At 40.8% G+C, this 22960-nt stretch overlaps 1 protein-coding gene across 3 annotated transcripts in view; it reads right to left on the bottom strand.

The window, feature by feature from the left end:
- Positions 1-22960, bottom strand: part of foxj3 (forkhead box J3) — a 76725-nt gene that overhangs the window by 27294 nt on the left and 26471 nt on the right. For 2 of the 3 annotated variants that reach the window (XM_032512490.1, XM_032512488.1), the window contains exons 2-3: positions 17272-17776; positions 1684-1719 (exon numbers count right to left, since the gene is read on the bottom strand). In XM_032512490.1, the coding sequence (XP_032368381.1) occupies positions 1684-1719; positions 17272-17592 (357 nt within the window). In that variant the 5' untranslated portion in view covers positions 17593-17776. The remainder of the gene's footprint in view (positions 1-1683; positions 1720-17271; positions 17777-22960) is intronic. The other variant, XM_032512489.1, reaches the window with a different exon arrangement.

The following is a 22960-nucleotide window of genomic DNA, read 5'->3' as shown; positions in this document are numbered from 1 at the left end:
AGAGAAAGGTAAGTTCGTACAGGTGCAATCACTGGACATTTAATCCTGTTAGCTCTAAGAAAACTGGTGACCCTAAGGCCATCAGAACAAGGCTCTTTTGACTGACTGATGAAAGCCTGCTGTGTGATGATGAAGGAGTGCCGGATGCTGCATTCACTTTATGAACACTTAAAACCACTCTCACCTCTTGTTTTACCACACACATTCACAACATGTACATAAAAACCTTGAGAAAGTAGGTAAGTGGGTTTCCCTGGGTTTCAATGACAAAAAATAATAACATTGAGCTCCTACAGAAAGGCCTTTTTAAATTCTATTTAGTGCTACTTAAGCCTTATTGGCTACATTGGCCCCTCCCCCACCAAAAACCTACTGTCAGACTCAAGAAGTCCGACAACACTCACCGCAAAGCTGTCTCACATCTAGTGAAGCTACCAAAGACCCAAAGCCCACACTTAAATAACAATGGAGTCAACTATGATGATTTTCAACTTTTTTTTCTTTTTCTTAACTATCTTCAAAGGCGTTTGATCTGATTCCTTTGGGATCTAGGAGTAATGTGTTGGCATGGTTTTAAATCCCACAGACTCTAAACTTTAATGACCTGTATGTAGTTTTAATAAAAAACTGTTTACTTGTCTGCCGCAAAAAAATAAGTGCAGAGTTGAAATCGGTCATAAATGTAATAACCTGCTATTCCGTGCTAGGAAAGCTCTATGTCTATGTCCATAATGCAAAGACAAAAATAAATTGAGCAATCAAAAAAAAATCAAATGATTGCTAACTTTTGCTATATAGACCCAGGTCATCTTGTGTTGTACATTGAGGTATTATAGTAATTAAAACTCAACAGCCATTTGCGCAGAAGGAGATGACACTTTGGGGAAATTGTATTTCCCCCCACCCCCCCACCAACTGTGAGCATTTGCCTAAATTAAACCCATTTCTCACTGGCAGGCTCATATAATGAGGGCAATACATGCAAGAAAGAAATTAGCTTGATAAACCATAACATGTTGTGTGGACTCAAAAAGAACATGTTATCAAGAGAAGAGCGATCAGTGATAGGAGCCCAAAAAAATGTTTTTTAAAGAGCTATAATTAAAGAGATCAAAGAATTAAAGATGACAACTGAGGTCACTGGTTTGTATCAGCTTCCACAGGTTTCCAGAGGCCGGCTCCATACATTCAAACTGCAGGAATGGCAAACAAAGAGATAGGGGAAGCTGCAGGTACAAAATGTGCTTCATCAGTGGAAGAATGCCACCTCAGACATTATAGATAAATACAAGCAAGCTAACACACGTCTACAGCAAAAACATCTCTGATAGCTACAGATTATTAGACCATGCTGTCTATATATTAACTAAAGACAGATACACATTAACCAAAGAAATCTGCAAACAAAGTTAAAGTAGATGTTGAGCTTACCTGCGTATTCTGATACCAAAAAAGCAAAGCAAACCAACTATATCTGCCAAGTAATTTTGCTGAAGGGTAATCCAGGGATGCTGCATCCTATAGAGCTCAGACAATAGACTGAGCCAAAACAAAATCCCAATAGTTCTCTAGTGGCATAAACAAAGTTTATGAATGCCGCACCAAGGAGGTGGGGTTAGAGACCAAAAGCTCCAATATAAATGTTCTGAACTCAATCTCACGCAGGCACATTCCCTTCCCTACCTGCTTTGTTGCTGTAAAGCCAACCTTGGAATGGACCTGCAGAAATTCAAGGTAAAAAACATCTTCTGCATTATTTTCTAGGTGCACTCAAGGTTACAGCCTCTACTTGAATGCTACGTTTGGAATTTGAGCATTCCCCATAAATTGGGAGGTGGTCTCTGCAGATTTGAAAAGATGTGGGGGGAAAATTCACTTAATGCAACACTGAATGGCAGGTCACACTACAACAAAAGCCCTGAGCCACTCATATGAGCCCTATTTGATCACAGTCCTTTAGAGAACTGTCGGTCTCTGTTTTGCCGATATTTGTGCCTCTCCCACTCTGTCTCACTCTCTCGCTCAGAGCCAAACCGCACACAAACCACTTTGTACAACCTTTGGTGTTGCTACACTATTGCACGGTGCAGCATTATTCCATTAAGTGGATTATTTCAGAACATCTGACCTTCAACAGGGTTGTCACTGGCGATGAACCAAGAAGAAATGAACAGAAATGATGATGGGCACAGACCTCTATGGAAGTTGGCAGGATTAAGTGATAGACATAGATAAACAGTAAACCAGTCAATACAACACAGGCTGGAACAGAAATGTTGAGACACGGCAAGATTAAAATCAAGTCTAGGGAATACAAAATCAAGAATCAGCCCAGTGTGATTGTCTGGGAAGGGGTCAAATGGGCCCATTAGTACTTTTCTAGAGGGCCACTGTTGCAAAAAATATTAAAATTACGTGACAAATGACAAACATGAAATTAGACAAATAACTTGTTTTGTTTTCAATTTAACAAATGAGAATTTTGGGCTAAACTGTGGAACTGACATTTTATTCAGTATTATGCTTGGAATGAATTTCCATTAAAAAATGCATCTGTACCTAGAAAACCAACTTACTTTAGCTCACATATATTTAACAGCTACATCACCGCAAATCTTTAAATGACCTTCACCATGCTGATCATTAAATACTTTATATTTAATGGTAACTGCTTTGTAGTTCGCTACATTTGGTAATTTCTGGTAAATCACAACATGTCATTTCATCTCAATGACCCTGTTAACAGCTCCACGGCCCTCTACTTTAGCTGCTGATACGCCAACGTTAGTTTTACAAACCATCTTGGCAGAGCATACAGACACCAGTTTGCAATGCACCTTTACAGGTAGCAGACACCGTTTTCTTATACAGTTTGGCACGCACGCACGCACACACACACACACACACACACACACACACACACACACACACACAACACACACCACACACACACACACACACCACCACACACACACACACACACACACACACACACACACACACAACACACACACACACACACACAACACTAAAGTCTAAAAAATGAGGAGCCTGCAAAATAAAAAAATAAAGCCTCCACACTGATCCAGGACTTTAACGGGGACGAGTAAGATCAGGTTGTAGTGATGGGACATTATACGTTTTAAGGGGGTTATAGTCGCAATAGCGCACTTTGGTTTAAACTCACTATCTATTCTTATGCACACAGCGCCTAAGGTCATCACAAGTTATATCAGCCTTGAGGTTCAAATAATAATTGCACAGTGCTGTACATTGAGTATGGCTGTCTGACCGACGCAGGCTTGCACTTTTCTTTTGTGCTACAGTACACAGGACTCTTTTTCTCTCCCTTACTCCTCCACTGCATAGGCAGCACAAGGCCATGAAAGATTGGAGGCAAAGTGACGTCCTCTGGTTTATCCTCCCTGAAAGCCTTCGCATGCTCTCAGTTCCACATGAGGGATCTGATGAAAGCCGTTTGTCAGTGCGCCACTTAATTATCAGCCAGAAGAAGAGCCTCTGATGCTATCCTCTGACAATGGCTCACAGCAGCCTGCTGACTACAGTGCCCACTAACAATGAAGAACTGACTGCAGCTACTAATGGTGACGGGGTAGTGCCAACTGTCCACTTAAGAGTAAGACAAATTCAGTAACAGCACAGGAAGCCTTGTGTGTGCTTCTTCCATGTATATTCTTCTCTTTGTAGGCTTAAGTAGCAATAACCAAATTTCACATCTTATTACCTAGACCATAAATTTGTGATGTTTGAAGAACAATATGCAAAACAGAACAGAAGTCCTACTAAAAACACAATATATTAAGGAGAGGAAAAACTAAGACACTTTGACCTTATATTTCTTCTGCATGTCTACACAAACATTATAAAGCTAATGCTGCTGCTCACTACGCATGTTACCATCAGAATGCAAATAAATAAAAACAGTCACATGCATTCCTTAACCTTCTATCTTTGCATAGTCAAATCATTGTAACTGACTGTTGAGACACTAATTGTGACTAGGGATGTAACGATGCATTGGTTACAAATTAATTTAAATGTGTAAAGATTAAAACCTGGTTGAGAAAAAAGAAAAAAAAAAGTTAGGGTAACGTTAGCCTGCTGTTAGCTAGTAACTTTAGCTGGCTTAAACACGGATAAAATTGTAACAGCTAAATGGTATGATTGTATTTCACTGTAAAGGATTCCAACACCAGGACGTACAACAGTCTACAGCTAAAGACACAAAGGAAACTAGCTGCACTTTAAGACAGCATGGGAACTGCTTAATAGCAAATGACTGGTGACAAAAGTGGTTGTTATAAGTTATTACATTTTAAATAAATAATTTAAATTTGACCATATGGCCTTAATGTCGAATCAGAATTGCAACACAAAATTGTTGGGCTGTCAGTAGCAAAATTGAAGATCATCTAGAGAAAGGGCTTTATTTTCTCATTCAGTTGTGTTCTTGTCATGCATCTCACTCTTACATTTACTTCAGTCATCCCCAGGTTCTTGAATACAGTCGGCTACTACACAAGCAGAAAAAAGGTAAGCCATTTACCATCATCTGTATTAATCTGATCTCATACTTAGCTTTTCATTAGCAAAGTACATTACAGTACATGTCCATGACAGACACAAGGTGATGACTCAGAGTAACCTTGGACTCCCCACAGTAACCTGTCAGCATGGAGCAAATCCACAAAGGAAAGGCAAGAAGCAACGTCTCATTTTAAATCACTGCTCTGCTCTTACTAACAAACTCTTAAAAAAAAAAAAAAAAAAAAAGACTAAGAGAAGCTTTTCTTCTGTAATATGTATTAGATTTGATTTTCTTCTGAAAGAAAATCACAGACCCACCCTACAGTCCATTAGCCAAGTTAATGCAGAGCTGCCAGACTTGCTGACCCATTAATAATACATTGCAGTGGTCAAAAGAGGCCAGACACCTCCGTGCACCCCTTCATCCCTCTACACGGCCACATTAATGGACTAATTCAGATGCAATTAACTGGTGGGGAGAGGCTGTGGCCTTGCGGCTGGTGTAGCACAGGCTGAAGGGCTTACAGCCAGGAATCGGATTATAATCACTGTGAGCACACACAAAACACACACTCACAAAACAATTTACATACTACAAGAAAAGAGCCAATGCATTTGTAGAAACACAGAATGTAGCTTTCATATTTATCTGTAGAAAAAGTAAGTGGCCCTTGGCTACATAATCTATTTTAGCCTATGTCTTGCTAAAATACTACCACCAGATAAACATGCTATAAACCTATTTGTCTGGCCACTTGGATGCAGTGGAAACAATCTATAAATTACATATCACCTTTGAAGTTGATATAGCAAACTCGTTTGCGACCAGTTTTCTGTTATATAATATAATTGAGTATCGCCGCTTTGAACAACAGCAAATGGTAATATTTAATGTGAGGACCTTCCTAATGGCAAATCTGCATGAGACGACAAAGTGGGAAATGCATTGCAATTTCAATTAGTTTTTTTTATGTTTGTCCATTTTGGCAAGTTTTATTCAAAAATGTGGCTGCAGAAATCGGCTCTTAGAGAATGTGACGTTGACAAATGAGCAATTACAGGAGCGATATTCACGTGTCACATCTGTGGCCGGCATGACCCATGATTAGCCCTACTGATGCTGAATGAGAGTTGGAGAGCCATGCCTGTCAACACAGGCGCCTGGGAAGGCAGCGTGGCCCATTCTGGCATGTCATCCATCACTGGTTCCACTCGGCTTCCACAGCTGTGTCACTGTCCCCCTCTCACAGACTGCTGACCCCACTGAGGACGCACCAGCAGGATGATCAAATATCTCTCTGGGATAAGAGACAGCCATCCCGCTTCACTGACAAGGCAGAGGACATAAATAACCCTTCCCTACATATCCTCTGCCATTGTGACATCTTTATCAATAAGTAGCATTTAATGGTAGGCAGAGCAGCAGAGTCGTATAGAGACTCAAGGCTGTTCGCCTTTCATTCCAAAAAGGCAGGGATTGTGAAGAGCTGTGAAGCCATTAGATGCTGGAGGCTGACACAGAAGGTGACAGGGTTAAATAATTGCCAGAGAAGAGAGAGGGTGGATTAAAACAAAGATGAAATGGAACAACATCAGCCAGACATATTTCCAAGATAATTACTTGCCATGCAGATTTCATCAGCATGGCAATAATCAGGGCTAGCGTATGACTTTTAAAATTCTATCTATATCAGACGTGAATGGCTTACAGTCTGGATGTAAGGCAGCACGTCTGTAACTCTAACTCCTAGTTTCCACTGGTTGAAGAACGGCTGCGGAGCTGCTTTCCGTCAATAACCACCAGGTCCGGCTTTGTTGATGACTGACAGCTGAAATCTCGAGGACCCACAAGATCTTGCAAATTCATATAGAATAGAACCACAAAACCAACAACAGTTTGTTTCCATTCAGAGGAGTAGAGGGGAAACAACTCTGTGCTATGTTTTGGTGTAGTGCAGGGAAATATGATTCGCTGTGAGCACGGCCTATTTTATTTTGAAAATTAACTAGATCTTTCTCTTTGTTTCTGTGCTCGACTTTCTGTCACGCTCTATCCACCGTGTGCTGAATTGCTGCGGAGCTCTCAGGCATCCGGCAAAAATAGAAGCTCTGCGTATCTGCTCCAGAGGGCTGCGGATCGCCAGAGCTGGGACGGAGTCGGAACAAAGCCGTTCTGCAGTCAGTGAAAATACACACATTGACTTTAATGGAAACCTAATCACTCCGCCGCCGTTCCAAAGTGGATCGGCAGCCGTTCCACAACCGGTGGAAATTAGGAGTAAGCGGATATTCAGTTGAGAACTCACCTCAGTCAACCTACAGACCTTTGACCCGATCAACAGTCTCAGGATGCAGTACTTATTTTTTTTTTTTAAATCCTTCTTCAGTCTCTGCTAATTAGTCCTGCAGCCCCTTTTCCTTTCATTACCAAAAGGAAAAGCTGCATGTGAGCTACAATACAGTGTTGGCAGATAAATTAGCTGCATGCTTCACAGGAGGCAACTGTTCTTCAGGGAGAGCTGGCTACCTTAATTATGAATACTATTAATTATATTTTTAAAAAGACCAGGAGAAAAAAAAAAAAAAAAAAATCAAATCAATCAGACTTGTACTAAAAGATATTTGTAAAATTAAATCACACCATGTTAACACTTTTCTAAAATTACATTTTCTACACAGGCAAAGCTGGCAGCAGTAGCCAGTCAAACCCAGCCTAGATTAATTTAACAGGGCATAGTCAGTGTTAAAGGCAGATTCCAAGGACTGTGATCTATTTATAGCACACAGAATTCATCAGTGTACCCCTCTCCTGCAAAAATCAGTGGCCACACAAGAGGCCGTGTTACAAGGCACCATCTGTGATTCCAATGTCAACAAAGGTACACTGATATACAGACTGAACAGCCGTTATGGTACAACTCCATTATTCAGTCTGACGTTGGCTTCTTATTAGCAGTTTCCTGGAGGAGAGGATTTGATTTTACCCTAACCAATCACTGGACTTGTGCATCCAGAGACTCTAACTGTGTTAGACTGCATACAAATATGTACAGAGAACAGCGGTTAATATTACAAGTTTTTGTAAAGACAATATGCTTCTAAAATAGCACACATGGTGATGTGTCCAGATACAAGAAAATAATAGACAAGGACGGGTTGAATATTTCCAGAATACAAGATAAGAGTTCACTAAGAGCATTGTTCTCATGTTTAAGCACAACAGAGAGGCATTGTCACTGTATAACATGGACAGATTTCAAAGAAAAATAGTGTTCATTATCTCAAAGGCAAATAGTGTAGGTAATTAAGATTTATTGCAGACTGTGTTGGCTCAACCTAGCTTGTGTCTACTGCACCCTTTTAACGGCCTGAGGATGTCATGTAAACTAGTTAGCTAAGTTGGCTAACTTATGACCATGAACATGGTTACTTGGTTTTCACATTGTAGTTATTTGCAATTTAATATTAAATTGTAAAAACAAGAAAAATACAGATTTGTTTTGATTTTATAATTATAAATCCGTTGAGGATGAAAAAATGACACATTTTTACATGTCATATAGAAATGTAAAAATCTAACTTAATTTCTACACCTTTGACTTCATTGTCATTAGGTCAAATTTACAGTTTGGGCTTTTAATCTTCACCAGAATAAACATAGTATAGAAAGTGATTTTTAAAGGATGAAAACATTCCTGATTTCTTTTAAAGGGGTGAAATTCACAGACATTCTCAGCAATTTTAAGCTCTAACTGTACATACACTGCTTTACACAAAGGTTACAGCAAACCAAGTAGAAAAATGATGGAGGGCAAAAGGCCACTCACTGGGAAAATTGAGTTAAAATACAGGGAAAACAAAGTGCTATTTTTGTCTAAATCTTTATAGCCACAGAATGATGACTAGAGAGTTTCTGAGCCCCAAGGCCCTTAATCTTCCCCTCTGAAGAATCTAAGAACTAGTAATGATTTTTCCAGTTATGAGTTGTTTTGAAATGTGCTACAAATTCCAGTTCATAATTTTAACTGTGACACGGGGTATGCTTTTCTTGCCCAACTGCACTACAAGCTACATATCTGTGACAAAGAAAGGGCACGGTTTACTGGAGGTGATGATCTCAGTCACCACATAAATGGCCAGCTTTGGAAAAGATCTAGAAATACAGATCTGACCCCTTTTCCAGTTATTAAAGAGTTCGATGGGTCTCACTTATGCCAGTCACCTACTCTGGAGTTCTCATATTCAAACTCCTATCCAACTGAGAAAAATGTCAAGCCATAACTAACTAGAGGACAAGAGGAACTAGCTACCCAACAGACATGTCTACACTGACAAAGATCCTACTCCCTTTAACTCTCATATTTCTTCATAACTGCTAACTGAAGAGCTTGCCTCAGCAATATATACTGATTAGGTGTTTTTCTAAAGGCCTAAAGTTGTGACTAAGAATGTGTACAGGGGTCAACAGCCCATCATTGTCCAGTATCTTCTACATTATAAAGGATTCTTAGAAAAAAAGAAAAAACATGGGAGCCCAAGTGAGGCGCCCCAGCCTGTGAGTCACATATCGACTTTAACAGATCTCATTATCACAGAGGAGGAAGTTCACTGAATCTATTGATGACCATGGTCAAATGCATTTACAACCCGCTGTTGTATTTGTATCAATGAGCAAAAAGAGCAGATGGGAGGGAGATGTTAAGGATTAATGGCTGTTTAAAATGATAACATAAGCCATATATGTAGGCGTTGAACTGAGAGGCCATAGCAATGACTGTCAGAAAGACAGCTACAGTTTAAGTGAAATTGAAGCCAACATCTCTACACAGGCCTGCAGGCCACAAGAGGAAGCGATCGAAGCCTCCGGCCTTTTATGTTCTGCACTGCAGTCAGCACTTCACTCAGCGGAGTGTGGGGACAGCAGCTCCTGCCAAAATGTATCTGTGCCAAGGCCTGCCAGCCTGCTCTCCCCGCCCACTCTAAAGGGCCAGAGCGTGAGCGGTGGGGCGCTGGTAGGCGGGTGCAAGGTGAGGCTGGTGGGCGGGTGGCCAGGCTGGAGCTTCCTGACACGGGAACTCGCCTCACAGCATGATCAAACTGGCTGCCGAGTGAATCACTACCCCTCCCACCACCTGACAAAGTCAGCGCTGGGCCAGTACGCAGCCACTTTTGCAGTCTCTACAATTAACAGGCAATCCAGGATGAGACAAAAATACTGCTCTATCACCTCATCATATTGCATCTCAGCCAAGGGTCATTTGATGCTGAACAGAAAAAGAGAACTGTATGAACTTCATCAAAAGGATCCTTTTGGACTTGGGGTTGATGTGTTGGTTTCAAAAGGAACAGAGGAGCGCTCTAAATATGTATGTGCTACTAACAAATTCAGTATCAGCAAAGTGCTTAACATTTAAATGTTTGCTTTACGGTGTAATGATGATACAAGCTTAGAAAGTAGATGAAGGTATCAGAGGGTGTAGCACCGAAGCAATTTTACACTTTCAGATTTCAGGCCGTACAAACCTAAGCTTGAGGTGGGAGATAGGGGCAGGAAGCACACATTCTCATACCTGACCAATCTTATTTAAATAAGCAACAGGAGCAGGGATTTTCTGAGCTGTGGCTAGTCACTAGTCAGAAGCAGGAAGATTATCTCCAGAGTAAATAATGTCCTGGAGGACGAGTAGCTACCCAAATCGCTTCTTAAAAAATAGAAAACTGCTCCAGGCTGCTATTATTAAGCCTTAGATCCAATGGGAAGTTGAACCTTTGATCTGTTTAGGGTACTGTGTATTTGCATTTTATAATGAGATCAAAGCCAGGTCCAGGGCCCCTGCAGAAGGCAGCTCTGTGCCCCATCTCTGCACACTGGATGACTTACAGACGAAAACTATATTTCCCTGTTAACAAGATCATGTAAGAGCTATGGGCCTCAGTGAAAATGCAGTGGGAGATTCAATGTTCGTTAGGCAATCAACAATAGCCTACATTCTTTTCCAGCTAATTTTCTTTTCTGTACACAGGTGTGGAACAAAAAAAGTAAATAAAATCATGCCAGTAGCAACAATCTCCTCAACAGTTAAAGTTCAAGAGAAAACATTTCAAGCATTTTTAAACTGGTTGAGAATTGCTCCACATTTTCTTTGGCATTCTTCACCTGGAAGAAATGCAGAGGGGAATTTAAACACTTTGCCTGAAGTGAGCCTACAGGGAGTGGAGATGAGCATGGGGGGTCAGCATTTCAGAGTATCTGGAGTCTCTACCTAATACTGTTCCTGACCAGTTTTTGAAAAGAAAATATACCAGAAAAGAAAAATCACACAAATTGTCACTCGTTCTTTGGCTGAGGTGAGCAGGGTCTTTTATTTTTGATGGCCTGCACTCAGCTCCAGCTGAGAGAAGGGCCATGCAGATCCATTAGGGAGCTCTGTTTGCTTAAATCAGCCCATCCAGTATAAAGGTATTACTGTAGCAACACTTGAGAGCTTAAATGTAGTAGTAAATGTGAATACAGGGAATGTATGTGCAGATACCATTCAAAGTCAATAGTTAGATATATGAAATAGAATAGAGCTGTAACAATTTAAAATTTTAATATACAATTAAATGTCTCAAAAATAATTGCAATTAATCTGTCTCTTACAGTCCAATTTTAAAATAATAATGTATTACTTTCGCAAAAGGTATTGAATGAATCCCAGAATACATCTTTTGGTTATATCATTATACTTGTGACCCAGATAATGTGGTAACACAGGTACACAGCATATGAAGAAAACCTCGCCTCTATGATCATAAAACAGTGTATTCTTTTCTTAAATGAACATGAAACTGAAAATTACCATCCATACTTGAACAGCCATACCCATTAGAATCTTAGCTAATGTTAGCAATTAATTGTGGTCAAACAATGAAATGGCAATTATATTGGGAAAAAAATAATTATTTTGATTAGACAATTATTTAATAATTGTTACAGGGCTAACAAAGAACTTTAACGTCTAATAAAATATTTGCTCAAACGTATTTATTGTAATATATACTGTTAGGCAACAAATACTTTGATTGCATGACCTTTCTGATAAGTTAGTTTAATATATTACACATGGGTTTCATTCATCTTCTGGAAATTTACAATCTGAGTTTAAATCACATAATGCTTATTTATTATGTTAAAAGTTTAAAAAATGCTGTTGTATCCTTCTCATGATGTCCATTTTGATTTGATCAAAAACATCTCACCAGACTGCACAAAACATCTTATAATTTAATGCTTTCAACAAATAATGCAGACTCAGGTCCTTAATTTGACACTGGTTCCCCATCACTTTTAGCTCCCCCAGAGACTTTAGCATCTAAAACACTGACCAATACTAATTGACACATCAAAACTCACACTAACCTTAATAAACTCTTAACCAGTATGGTTTGTTCAGACTGGTCTGCGCTATTGCCCACCATGATACATCCACGTAGAAGTTGACTAGGGGGGAACCCCCGCCCCTGCAGCTGTCCTTTTGAAGTGTCTTGAAGCCACGCGTCTGCAAATCATTTATGCAACAATTGCCCCACAAAGTTGTAGCGAAAGTGAGAGCTGATTCACTAGTCTTGACACGCAAGCATCCATGAAGAGGGAGATTTGAGAATATGACAGATAACAGACTTGAAAACCAAATTCAGCTCTTATTCCATTCATTCTATTACTAATCATACAAAAAAAAATCCACATTTTAAAATCTTTTCTGTGAATTAATAAAAAAATAAAAAGAGGTTTAATCCCTAATTTATGAATGAATATGAATTCTCTTATACAGTAGATTCTTAAATCTTGAAAGTGACCATGCGTTATAAGTAATACAGCAAACGTTATAAGTATCAAAAGTCTCATCTTTGTGAAGCGCCCATGATGGAAAGAAAGACGCGTTCTTCTGACTTTGGAGTGGGAGAGCACTGTTCCCATTCACCTTTTAATCTCAGAGGAGGAATCTGGGTCCGTTTTTACATTGCCTGTAATGTCTGGCTTTTTCCCTGTCCTTTATTGTGTTATGTATCTTTTTTGTGCACGTTATAGGTTAAAGTGAAAAAGCACAAAGTCCACCCAAAAGGGACTTACCATCTCCAACGGAAAACACTGTTCACAAACTGCTCCAAACTTGCTCCAGTGACGAACGTGCGTCACTTGGTAACATGTTATAATGCTCGCCTTGCTGCTAGCATGGCACTCCCTCATGCTCTGCAACTGACAAGCGAGCAGTACTTACTGCGCATGTGCGACTCCCAACAAGGATGGTACAGAAGTTTGATGCCTCACTCTGAAGCTAAAACAGGGTGAAAGAGGAGCTGCAGCATTGTGCAGTACAACAAATGTGGTGTTTTCTGAAAATTAAACTACATAAACCTATTCTGGTATAGCCTCTAAATACGATTATGAACCTGAAAATAAGAAAAATCGGAGCACTTTAAGGAATCTGGCAGATGTTCAATAAGCCACGCTTGCCATACAAGGAACAGAAGGACACGGAAGCTACAGTATACAAAAGGCTGCTTACACTGACCTGCAATGTATGAATCAAAATATCTCAGAGAGCTGGAGAGGGTGTTAAGAAAAGCACCATCTAATTGCTTGCTCATAGATGCCGAGCACATATTCTGCACTTTTGAAGGCAGCGTTCACATTTTTTTGACCTCGATGAATTATCTGCTCGTGAAAGCGCAGGCTAATGGAGTTCTATTGAGATTATTGCTGGTGCTTGGATTAGCCCGGTCTCATCTTGTCTTGCATTACGTACAGAACAGACGCATGCGTGCGTTGAGTCCCAGATCCCTGCAACTGACAGAGGAGCGATGACTACATCCGACCGCCATGCGCCCCACACAGGCATGCCTGCGTCCAACTAAACAACACACACACACACACACACACACACACACACACACACACACACCACACACACACACACACACACACACACACACACACACACACACACACACACACACACACACCCACACACACACACACACACACACACACACACACACACACACACACACCCCACACACACACACACACACACACACACACCACACACACACACCACACTCTAGTAATAGTCACAGAACAGGGAAATGTTACTACTGTATGAGTATTACCGAATTATACAATTTCTTAAACAAAGTTCTCCCCTGAGGATTAGGAGAGAAACTTACGAGGAGACAAGACTTTTGCACATGCTTAGATGAAAATCAAAATTGTGTGATGCAAGAAAATAAAAAAATAAATAAAAATAGGAACAAACCTGAGGCTACTGGAGCTAGCTTAAATGCCCCGGGCATGGAAACAGTACTATTGGATTCCATTCAAATGTCTTATGCAATACAAATATTTTATAAATACTCTACACGCATTATTTCATGTTTTTAGATTCTCAGAAAAAAAAACATGACAGGGAAAACACCCCCATTAACAAGAACTGAGAAAGAACGGTGACGCAGGCTGTAGCTTATAAGCACAACCTTCAAACCGCTTTTTTAGTGCTTCCTGTGCTGTACAGCATCCTGGTTAGAGTGATGTGGTTTTTCACACTTTTAAATGTGAGGGGTATTTCTACAGTTGCAGCCCACATTTAGGGCAAAATCTATGCAAGTCTTTACTAAACTAGAAAGTACTTGAAGAGCGTCAATCGTAACCAACACTGACTAATTCAATAACTTGCTCTTGTCCCCGCGGCATCATTCCAGTTACGTCAAATCTAGATTACACCCAACACTGAAAAGAAACGCTTAAAATGTATTTCTATTGGTTTCATCTCTGTGGATCAATTGTTCTTTGATTTTAGACCCGTCGGTCTACCAAATTTCAATAAATCCAAGAAACAAGAGTTTTTGCATAAGTATTAATGGATATAAATATTACATTTGGTGCATTATGTTCACAGGACTCACTGAAATGCAGTATTGATGCGGAATGGATTGTTCTATAGTGAAATAACGTGCAATGAATTATCTCCCTTAAATTCAAAACCTTTCTGCAACCACTTCATACCATATTTTCTCAACTGTACTACTGTAATACATATGATGCAACTTTTACAAATGCTGTGAACAAAAAACAACCTTGCATAAAAATCTCTTTTTGCTTTAAGAAGTAATATTGTAAATCTAAAGAAATCATCTTTAATGATCCAACCCTGTTCAAAAATGCACGCTTACTTTTAATATTGGAAATTTGATCTGGTCTGTTAATCCTAAAGGAGGATTGAACTCAATCACTGATTAGCTACCAAATAGGGTGTAGACAGACAATAAAAATACAGTAGAGCAGCTGCATGTAGGCAACATCTAAAGTGTCACATTTTCTTTAACAGCTCCTGTGATACTTTACAAACCTGTTATTAATTAGGATTCAATTACATTTCCAAATCTTTAGAGCTATTTATAATTTTTCGGAATTCAAAATTTACATAACAATATCCACACGTGTTTTCTGACCATGGGAAATCATCACCTGATTTCACGATAAAGCCACACAACAACAAAAGAACCAAAGGCACATAAACTGCCACACACATTAGCCACATGAAGTCTTCTCTGCAAAATCTATAGTGGGACTGTTACTTGGTGAGTAGATCAAACACTGCCACGAGTACCAGTTAGATTCCCACTGATGACACCCACTCTAAAATGTATAAAAAGTGTATGCATGTAAGTGTCAAATAAATGTGTCTTATCTACAGTCATTTATGACTGCTTGTCAGTCACACCCTCATATTTCCAAGCAATAAAGTCTGTGGATGTGTGCAAGACTTCACCAAGTCCACTTCAACCCACATAAGCTCAAAGCTGCTCTCTGGATATGAAGAAATATTCACATATTTTAATTATCTTAAGAGATACAGACTGAGTGCTAAATGCTCTGAAACTGGATTTGTTAAAGTGCTCGTATTATGTTCATTTTCAGGTTCATAATTTTATTTAGAAGTTATATTAGAATTGGTTTACGTGGTTTAATTATTTTTTTGAAAACACCATATTTTTGTTTTACCGCACATTGCTGCAGCTCCTCTTTTCACCCCGTGTGTTAAGCTTTCTGTTTTAGCTAACAGAGTGAGGCTTCACACTTCTATTCCATCTTTGTTGGGAGTGGCACATGTGCAGTAGCTAGGTAAGCGCTACACCCAGTCAGAAGCCGAGTATGAGGCCATGCAACACTAGCAGCTAGGAGAGCATTATAACATGTGTTACAAAGTGACGCACGTTTGTCATGGAAGTAAAAGCTGGACTACAATAGTGCTTTGGAGCAGTTTGTGAAAACTGATGGTAAGTTCCTTTTGGGTGGACTTTGTGCTTTTTCACTTTTGTAAACCCATAACATAATAGTAAATAAAAATAAGCACAAAAAAAGATATATAATACAAATATAATAGTGTTTTCTGTTGGAGATGGTAAGTCCCTTAGGGGTGGACTTTGTGCTTTTTCGCTTTGTAGACCTATAAAATGCACAAAAAAGATATATACATACAATAAAAATGAAAAAGCCAAAAAGCATAATATGAGCACTTAAACAACCTTAAAGCAATAGCAGTAAATATTGCTGCTGCCTTGTGCTGATGTCTAGAGAAAACCGTTAGCGTGCAATGAATGGTTAAATATTGTGCTAAAGAAAGTGGGCGGTATACAAAATACAGAGCTGACCTCAGTAGTGAGTAAAAATGCCTGTAACTCAATGCAGGAATACATGCAGACGGACAGCACATACGTAGGTAAATAAGGGATAAGAAACAAGTCGCAAAATAAAACAATTAATTTCCTTACAAAAGGCTTTGCCACAAAAGCTAAAATCAATCCATTTATAATAACACATGCTTTACACACACACACACACACACACACACACACACGCACGCACGCACGCACACACACACACACACACTCTTGTCGCCCCAGGAAATGGGCTTCATACATCTTGTCTGACTGCAATAAAGCAGTGCCTAAGATTCTATTTCCAATAAACGTCGACTGATTGGAAAACTCATTCTAATATCAATTTCCATCTGGGCCCTTTAAAAGGCAATCAGCATAGCTTCATCTCGGTATATCATGGGCTCCTTGAGATGATGACACGGCACCGACTCTCTTCTGCATAATGGCCTTCTCCTATCAAGGCATCTGCAATGAATAATACCACCCATGAATGGGCTATTTAGTCTGTGTTCGCATAGATAGGGGCCACTTCTCTGAATATTAATCCAGGGTTTTACAATTTATATGGTTCTCTCAGGGCTGCACCATTTTTCAGTCAGAGGACTTAGTGTGATTTGGCGCCCTCGTAGTTTCTCTCTAAGCTTTCTCAGAATTGACAATGGTGATTACCAATGGCATTTCACTTTGTCTAACCACAAAACAATGATTTCAGTCAAGGAATATCAATCTCAACTCTTCTACCAAGGCTATCCACAGCTTGCTACAAAATGTAAGGTCAAAAAATGATTACCATGAGTGAATAAACTGATATAAGTAACTGCCACTGTAAATACCAAAAGGACATCAGTTTTCTAAAGCACTAAAAAAGTGTGTCATATTTGGTTTGACATGAAATCAGAGTGTCCGTTTAAGTCAGAATCTCCATTACAACCAGAACACAACTCTATTATCATGATGGCAACAAACTTTTATGTCTTCTATATTGGCTTAAAACATAGGCCCGATGTCTCATTTTCTCACCTTCCAGCCACTGCCTGCCTCCCTGTAGTAGGGAAAGTTATCGCAGATCCACTGGTAGATCTCGCTCAGTGTCATCTTCTTTTTTGGCGAGCTGTTGATGGCAAACGTGATGAGGCTGGCGTAGCTGTAGGGCGGCTTTCCGTCTTTGTGCTGCTGCACCTCCTCCTGGTCCAATGTGGTGTTAGGATCCAGTAGGGTACTCTTCTTGCCCATGCCTGGCCCGTGTACATTCTGGGCATCTGCCTTGCGGATGGCTGCCTGCATGGTCAGCTGAGGAAGCCAGTCCATGGAGGTCAGGCTGCTCTCCAGCTCCGACGTCATGGTGACGGCAGGCTGGGCAGGAGGGGGATGGGGAAAAGGTGGAGTCGGTGGTGGTTGCTGTTGGTGCTCTGTAACTGGTGGAGGCTGGACCAGGTGTGGAATAACTAACACGGATGAGTGACAGGTTAAGGATGAAGTCTCCCTCAGCTCAAGACATCAGCATGACGTCTTCTGTAGGTTAACTCTGGAGAAACAGGAAACAGACATGTCTTTGTTAGTCAGCTATTTTTTTTACAAGGAGCACAGGAGTACATTGGAAATAAAATGTATGCATATCAGCAATACTGCTGAGAACAAAAAGAAATGCAAGTGAGGAAGCATTTCTGAACAGTTTGGCCAACATCAAAAAACGTGTCTCTGTAAAGTATATATTCACTGTGCAGCAGATCACAAGCCCACCACTCTCTCCACCACTTGCTGTTCTCAAAGCTGACTCATAGCTGGGACTCCATCTGCACAGAGGGAGAGAGTAAATGCCAGGCAATTGTTTTCACAACTGCCAGCCAAATGGGGGAATGGCTCAGGAGGAATTCCGACTCTCTTGAGGGTAGTAAACCCCCTCTCCCTTCTTCCCTGCCTGCCAGCTTGCCTGCCTCCTACCCTTCCTCCCTCAAACGGAGCCACTGCCGTAAACAAGCCAGCCAGTGTCGTCTTGCAAGCCGTGCTTAGCCCTGTGCGTGTCGGCTGTGCACAGTGCAGCCCACAACAACCTGTCTCTCTGTCCCTCTCGGCACACTGCCCTGCCCATCTTAAAATAGAGGGGCAGAGTAGAAAGGCCTAGAGTTACAAACGTAGGTGAACACAGGGATCTGTGAGGGGGAAAAAGCTAAGCAGGATGACACTGCAATCTGGCTGAGGGGGAAAAAAAGAACAGGCTGGAGATGAGAAATCCTCACCAAGTTGAGGGATTTTCTCTTGACTAAGCATGCTCGCACAAGTGTGTGTGTGTGTGCGTGCGTGTATATTTGAGTGCGCACTCAGGCTGTCAGACTGGGCATAAATAGTCCTGGGGTACTAAATAAGTTAAAACACTGTATCTTGAGATTAAACATTTTTGCTAAATATTATTTCTAAAAAAGAGATTGACTCCTAGTTGTGTTAATTCTGTGTAATATATATTTTTATATATTTACATCTCAAATTATCTATTTGACTTTATTAACAAGTCCAGAAGATGAAACAGCCTTCTGGCCAACTCTGGCATATTGACAGAAATGTATATTAATACGCAATGTTCCTGTAATAAATAAACAATTTAAAAAAGACGGCGAGGAATAAATACAACATCTTTCTTTGGGCATCTGCTGTTGACATGAAATGCAGCAGGAGTAGTAAGAAATTTCAAAATTGGGCAAATGGTCACAAGCAAGTTTGTGGTTGTCCCTTTCAATTGGTCACTCCCAGCGGGGGTTAGCTAGTGCCCAGCAGCTGATGAAGGCATTCTTCATTCATCCAAACAAAACTCTGAGAAGGAAAAGACAAAATCCAGTTGAGGGATATCATTAAAAAGGGGTGTAGCATTGGTCTTAACCCTCCCCTATAATCAGTGTTGGGTTTCATCAGGCACTGCATTTGGAAGTTTCTAATCTAAGTTCTTGCATTTTTCTTTTTCATCTGATACTCCACTTAAATTGTATCAATTTAGAATCAAAATAATTTTTAAATTTACTTTTATTTACCCAGGTAAACCGATTAAGAACTAATTCTCATTTGCAACGAGAACCTGTCACCTTGACAGTTACACATTCATACCTGGAAGCTGCCCAGTACAACTACAGTCTGATCTGCTGGCAACTGAGCAGCTTCACTGGAGCAGTTTTGTTTCTGGGTTAAGGAGCCTTGAGCCTTGAGCTCAATGCTCAAGGCTCAAGTGTATTGAACCAACGACCTCCCGGTCACAGGCTCGCTTTTCTAACCCAATATTGATGGAGAGTAGTAGCTGTGGTCACTTTGAATTCATGTCTTTTATTAAGTTTGTATTGAAAAAAAAAGCTCTAAACAAGCTTCTCATACCACTACAAGAGCATAATCCAATCTTGCACGGCCCATCTGTATGCTCAGCGTGTTTAAATCTGATTTTCACTGAACATGCTACTTCTGGCTGAGATTTGAAGCTTTGATAGCACGAAATGAAAACGTATTTAGCTATATTTTGGCACAATGGTAAATGCTTGGAACATACTGACATACAACAGAAAAAGACTGTTATGCTTCAGGGGTGGTTTGAGAAGTTTCTAAATGTTTTGATTCCTAAACATCTGTCTGTAACTGACAGAAATCAAGTTGCCCACAACAGTTCTAATTAGACTTAGACTTTTCTTTATTAATAATTTATAAATTCAATGAAAAAAAAAGGCCTGGATGAAAACACCAAAGGCTTTGAGGTAACTCTTCCAACCTCTGCAGTCATGAGCAGACTGATAGATGGGCAGACGTGCTAACTGACTAGGTGAGTCAGCCTAATGGTGGAGAACAGTTCCTCATCACTGACAAGACAAACCAATCAAACACAAAATATCTCCACCCTATAACCGAAATAAAAGGTGACTCACAAGCTGCAAATGGCAGTCATTTTCTTTTTTGAACAGCAAACTACTGAACCATAAAACAAATTTGATTTTGAATATTATTATCTCTCATCCATTTGAATATCTGCAGTACCAGTCAAAGGACCGGCATACAATATTAGTGTACATTTGAGTTACCGTAACCATTTTGAATACAATGCCATAAACCAGACGGGCCTTGTATCATCGCCAAAGTCACGTCGCTTACACTTCAAAGCAATTTGAAGTGCATTCGGACCAGAATTCTTTTTTTCAAAGATATTTTTGGGGCATTTTCAGCCTTTATTTTTGACAAGACAGCTGAAGATATGAAAGGGGAGAGGGGGGGGAATGACATGAAGCAAAGGGCCGCAGGCGACCGCTCTACCAACTGAGCTATCTGGCCACACGGGATCGGAATTTTAACACGTTTGTATAGTTATTTCTTGTTAAACAAACATTTGGTTAATCTGATAATTGCAACCTTGCCCAAACCTAAGCGTTTGTGATACTTTAATAAATTAAGGTTTATCACCGTCATGCCTCTTCCGTCTTTCCCTGTCCAAGTGGATCAATGAACCAACACAGTTGCCGGATATTTATTCCAGACATCTATGATGCTTCTATACTGTGTGACTGTACTGCAACTACTGTTAGCTTTTCTGTCACCAGCATCATTTAGGGATTTACCGCACTGACAATGAATATTCATGTCTCTTATGTGCGTCAAATCTCAGTGTGAATTGAAAGCCTCAGGTAACCTGCTACGCAACAGCTTTTCTGCATTGTCTTGTTAGAAATGCACGTCAAGTTGCATTGAAGGTCTATTGTCAACAGGATCTTCTGTTTTCTATCCCCCAGAAGTGGACGAGGCCTTGGCAATGATGCAATACCAGTTTTGTCTATACAATTGAGCTGAAATAATTAATCAAAAGAATATAAATTTACAGTCATTTTAGTAGTCAAGGAATCTTTTCAATCATTTTTCAAGCAAAAATACCAAACAATCTGTTTCCAGTTTATCCATCCATCCATCTTCGACCGCTTATCCGGTGTCGGGTCGCGGGGGCAGCAGCTCCAGTAGGGGGCCCCAAACTTCCCTTTCCCGAGCCACATCAACCAGCTCCGACTGGGGGATCCCGAGGCGTTCCCAGGCCAGGTTGGAGATATAATCTCTCCACCTAGTCCTAGGTCTTCCCCGGGGCCTCCTCCCAGCTGGACGTGCCTGGAACACCTCCCTAGGGAGGCGCCCAGGAGGCATCCTTACCAGATGCCCGAACCACCTCAACTGGCTCCTTTCGACGAGAAGGAGCAGCGGCTCTACTCCAAGCTCCTCTCGGATGACTGTGCTTCTCACCCTATCTCTAAGGGAGACGCCAGCCACCCTCCTGAGGAAACCCACTTCGGCCGCTTGTACCCTGGATCTTGTTCTTTCGTTCATGACCCAGCCTTCATGACCATAGGTGAGGGTAGGAACTGTAAACTTGCAGCTTTTCTCTGTTTTATATTATTACAAATTGAATATCTTTGGACAGTCCACTGGTCAGACAATACAAGAGATTTGAAGCTATCACTTCTGTCTCTGAGCAACTCTGATCATTCAATTACTTCAGAAGAAAATGGAAGATTAATAAATAGTAAAAATAAGTTGTAACCCTATGCAGCCTTCAAAATGACCATTGATTTAAATAATCCCTCATCTGACAGAGTGTTTTATTAGACTTAGGTAGGGGTGCCTGGAAACTGGCAGCTCAGTGTAAGGATCTGTATAAATTCCCGATGTAGATGTTTGCACCAAACGCTCAGTATGAATGGGGGGTATCAAAAGGGAAGAGGCAGGCAGAGCCTGGTGGCCACGAGTGGCTGACAGAGCCGGGATGATAAAGACGTCACACCCCCTACACAGTACGCATGCCATTGACCCTCTAAACTAATGATCTGTGTACTAATCTGCAAGGCCAAGTCAGTGTCTTAATTAGAGAACCTTGGGCTGTAGCAGGAATGATGAAGCGCATCACAGGCAGGCAGTAAGGCTGCCCCCCTGCTGCCTTCATTAGCCGCAGGCAGTGGGCAGTAAGTGCGGGACAAGCCTCAGCTGTTGCACTTGTCAGGGGGCACTGTTTGATATGTTACCTCGGTCGGGGTAGCAGGAAGGGAAGAAGCGGAAAGAGGAGAAGAGGATGCCAGGAAGAAGAGCAGAGCAGGTGGGGTGTGAAGGACACCAAGGCTGGATCAGCCTGGCAGAGAGCAGAAGTGACTAGTGCATGAATACGTTCAGAGTCAGGTGCAGATTACGACTGTGCCGCACACAGAGAGAGAGAAGAGAGAGGAGAGAGAAGAGAGAGAGAGAGAGAGAGAGAGAGAGAGAGGAGAAGGGAGAGAGAGAAGAGAGAGAGAGAGAGAGAGGAGAGAGAGATAGAGAGAGAAGAGAGAGAGAGAGAGAGAGAGAGAGAGGAGAGAGAGAGAGATCTGGCTCAAGGAAAATGGGTTACGTCACTGTCGCCGCCAAAAAGAGAGAACTTCTTTTTCTCTTTCTCGACTTTAATTTATTTTAACAATAGAGCACTGGGAGTATTTGAGGACTGAGAGGGAGATGGTCAAATTCATTCTCTATTCAGCACTCCCATTTTCTTTATCCTCCAGGGATTAATGGAAGATTTAGTTCTGAACGAGAAATTGAAAGCACTTTTGAAACATCTTAATTTACCAAGTTCTTGACAGGACTTCTCAACGTCCGTGCTGCCAACAGAGCACTGACAGCATCAGTGATTGTGTTTTCGTCTCAGCTACTAAGTCTGAAGTGGTTCAATCAAACTGACAGC

The sequence above is a fragment of the Etheostoma spectabile genome, chromosome 4, assembly GCF_008692095.1.
Source record: "Etheostoma spectabile isolate EspeVRDwgs_2016 chromosome 4, UIUC_Espe_1.0, whole genome shotgun sequence".
NCBI lineage: Eukaryota > Metazoa > Chordata > Actinopteri > Perciformes > Percidae > Etheostoma > Etheostoma spectabile.
The sequence above is the reverse complement of the archived record's forward strand: the minus strand, read 5'-3'. Positions and strand labels throughout refer to the sequence as shown.